At 42.8% G+C, this 3,212-nt stretch overlaps 1 protein-coding gene across 1 annotated transcript; it reads left to right on the top strand.

The window, feature by feature from the left end:
* The first annotated feature begins 266 nt into the window (after positions 1–266).
* LOC131644776 (uncharacterized) lies at positions 267–2,674 on the top strand. Its single transcript, XM_058915367.1, has 2 exons — positions 267–1,693; positions 1,945–2,674. The coding sequence occupies exons 1-2, from the start codon at positions 267–269 to the stop codon at positions 2,672–2,674; spliced, it is 2,157 nt and encodes a 718-aa protein (XP_058771350.1).
* Positions 2,675–3,212: the final 538 nt, after the last annotated feature.

Below are 3,212 nucleotides of genomic sequence, written 5' to 3'. Positions count from 1 at the left end.
GCTTTTCCATCTCTTGCTTGCCAAAAATCAAAACACGAGGATTCCTTGAAATTGAATGAACATGGCATTGCATTCATATCATACATCTCATACATTCCATGCATAACAGGTATTCAAGACCGATGATCTCTTATTCAGACTTGGTACTCTCACCAGATTCAGAGACTTGAGTTGTTCTTACTGGGTGTTCAAAGATTAGTCATGAAACAACTTTGTGGGGTGACCAAGAAGAAAGCTCAGTTGGTTCTATCTGATTCTCATGTCTTATGCTCATTTGCTTCCATGCTTGCTTTATTTGCAACTGGTTAAGCTCCGTACTATGTGGATATCTACAGATTCTCTGCTTGATGACGATGACACTATGTGTGAGTTCTATTCTGGGGAACTTGGTTGTGATGTTGGATCTGCAAGTCTTTGAAGTTGCTTGGGGATCCCGCACGAGGGATAAGCAAGACATTGTCTATCTTGAGCATTGCACCATTTGCATTGCTCGAATCCCTAAAGCACTACAAAATTCCACGAGACTTCACCAGAACTCTCCGGTTCAGAATGGGGCACCTGAGAGTGCTGTGTCTTCCAAGGATGTGGAGGAATTATTGAGAATCATCAGGAAGTCTGATTACAAAGTTGTTGAGCAGTTGGGTCAGACCCAGTCAAAAATTTCCATCTTGCAACTGTTGATGTGTTCAGAAGGTCATAGGGATGCTCTCTTGAGAATCCTGAATGGTGCTTACGTCCCGCATGAAATATCTGTGAATCAGTTAGAGGCGGTAGCCAATAACATCTCCGCTGGGAATGGTTTGGGATTCACTGATCATGATCTTCCTCCAGAAGGGAGAAACCATAACAAGGCTTTGCATATTTCGATTGAGTGTAAGGGGACGACCTTGTCCCGTGTTTTGGTCGATACTGGGTCTTCTTTGAACGTGCTTCCCAAATCAGTTCTAATGAGAATTGACTATGCTGGTGTGGAGTTAAGGCCTAGTGAGTTTGTAGTGCGCGCCTTTGACGGTTCAAGGAGGTCTGTGTTCGGAGAGGTAGATCTACCAATCCAGGTTGGTCCTCAGATCTTTACTACAACCTTTTATGTGATGGACATTCAACCTGCTTACTATTGTTTGTTGGGACGACCGTGGATTCACAAGGCTGGTGCTGTGACATCCACTCTTCATCAGAAGTTGAAGTATCCGGTTGACGGTGAAGTGGTGACAAGTTGTGGTGAAGAAGATTATATCGTGAGTCACTTGTCCTCTTTCCGATATGTAGAGATCGAAGGTGAAATACATGAGACGCCGTTCCAAGCGTTTGAGGCTGTGAGTGCTGTGAGAACTCCTCTTTATGAGATAACGAAGCCAGAAACGGTTATGTCCTCTTTGAAAGATGCTCAGGTCGTCGTTGAGACTGGAAGAGTGGAAGGTTGGGGGCAAGTAATTGATGTGCGTCCCAAATTTGATAAGAAGGGTCTTGGTTTCAATCCTGGAAAGCAGAATGCATCGCCTAAGCCTGGTATCCTTAGCCCGATCAAGTTTGTAAGTGGGGGTGTCATTCAAGATGGGCAGGTTAACACCATTGTCAATGGTGAAGAGGTGGATAGTGATTGTGACTTTGATAGCTGGATTCGTCCAAGTATTCCTGAAGAGGTGCCTCGCAACTGGACAATTGAAGATGTCATTCAAGTTACACAGGCTCAGGAGTAAATTCCTTGTTTTTACTTTTCTTATCATGACATAATTCCTACGCTCTGCCCAAGGCGTAGTGAATCATTTGTAGGGCCATGCAGTTCGCATTTTCAAAGTTAATCATGAAATAAAAGGACGTTTTTGCATTCAAATGTTTCGCTCTTTGTCTTTCTTTTAACTTTTTCCTTTAAATGGCAATGTTTTTGCACACACTTGCACATATCTTAATAAAAATAAAACTAAAATAAAAACATCAATCATGCAGATGTTCCACCACCCCGGATTCCATTGGTAACAGTTCCGCTATTGCTTATTATGATTTTGACAATCCGATCTACCAAGCCGAGGAGGAAGCTTATGAAGATTGTGATCTCCCCGATGAGTTGGCTAGATTATTGAAACAGGAAAAGAAAGCGATTCAGCCGCATCAGGGGGAAATTGAGATGGTAAATGTTGGCACTAAAGAGCAGGTCCGAGAAGTCAAGATAAGGGCTGCGCTTGAGAATAGTGTGAAGCAGAGACTTATTGATATGTTGAAAGAGTATGCGGATATCTTTGCTTGGTCCTACGAGGATATGCCTGGTCTTGATACAGATATTGTGGTACACCGTCTACCTCTCAAGGAAGATAGTCCTCCTGTCAAGCAAAAGCTTCGAAGGACTCGCCCAGACATGTCTGAAAAGATTAAGAAAGAGGTTGAGAAACAGTTTGATGCTGGTTTTTTGCAAGTTGTGAATTACCCGCCATGGGTTGCTAATATTGTTCCTGTACCTACGAAGGACGGAAAGGTCAGGATGTGTGTTGATTATAGAGATTTGAATAGGGCGAGTCCGAAAGATGATTTCCCTCTTCCCCATATTGATGTGTTGGTGGATAATACTGCTCCTTTCAAAGTGTTTTCCTTCATGGATGGCTTCTCTGGGTACAATCAGATCAAGATGGCACCAGAAGACATGGAGAAAACAACGTTTATCACACCATGGGGAACTTTCTGATATAAAGTCATGCCTTTTGGGTTGAAAAACGCAGGGGCAACGTATCAGCGCGCCATGGTGACTCTTTTTCACGACATGATCCATAAAGAGATTGAAGTGTATGTTGACGACATGATTGCAAAGTCTCACACTGAAGAAGAGCACTTGGTTCATTTGCAGAAGTTGTTTGAAAGGCTTCGGGAATTCAGACTGAGGTTGAATCCAAACAAATGCACTTTCGGAGTGCGATCTGGAAAGTTGTTGGGTTTTGTTGTTAGTGGAAAAGGTATTGAGGTCGATCCTGCAAAAATAAAAGCTATACAAGAGATGCCTGAGCCGAGAACAGAAAAGGAGGTTCGTGGTTTCTTAGGGAGGTTGAACTACATTGCTAGATTCATCTCTCATCTTACGGCCACTTGTGAACCAATATTCAAATTACTAAGAAAAGATCAGACGGCCAGGTGGAATAATGATTGTCAAAAAGCATTCGAAAAAGTGAAAGAGTATCTGCAAGAACCTCCGATACTAATGCCTCCAGTTCCAGGAAGGCCTTTGATTA

This window comes from Vicia villosa, linkage group LG1 (assembly GCF_029867415.1).
Source record: "Vicia villosa cultivar HV-30 ecotype Madison, WI linkage group LG1, Vvil1.0, whole genome shotgun sequence".
Classification (NCBI taxonomy): Eukaryota; Viridiplantae; Streptophyta; class Magnoliopsida; order Fabales; family Fabaceae; genus Vicia; species Vicia villosa.
Note: the sequence above shows the minus strand (reverse complement) of the source record. Positions and strands in the feature narration are given on the sequence as shown.

Bases quoted from the DNA above. Each gene is read 5' to 3' on its own strand.
- LOC131644776 (XM_058915367.1), top strand. From the start codon at position 267: ATGCTCATTTGCTTCCATGCTTGCTTTATTTGCAACTGGTTAAGCTCC. The intron at 1,694-1,944 runs GTAAATTCCTTG...TCAATCATGCAG, and splicing joins CAAGTTACACAGGCTCAGGA to ATGTTCCACCACCCCGGATT.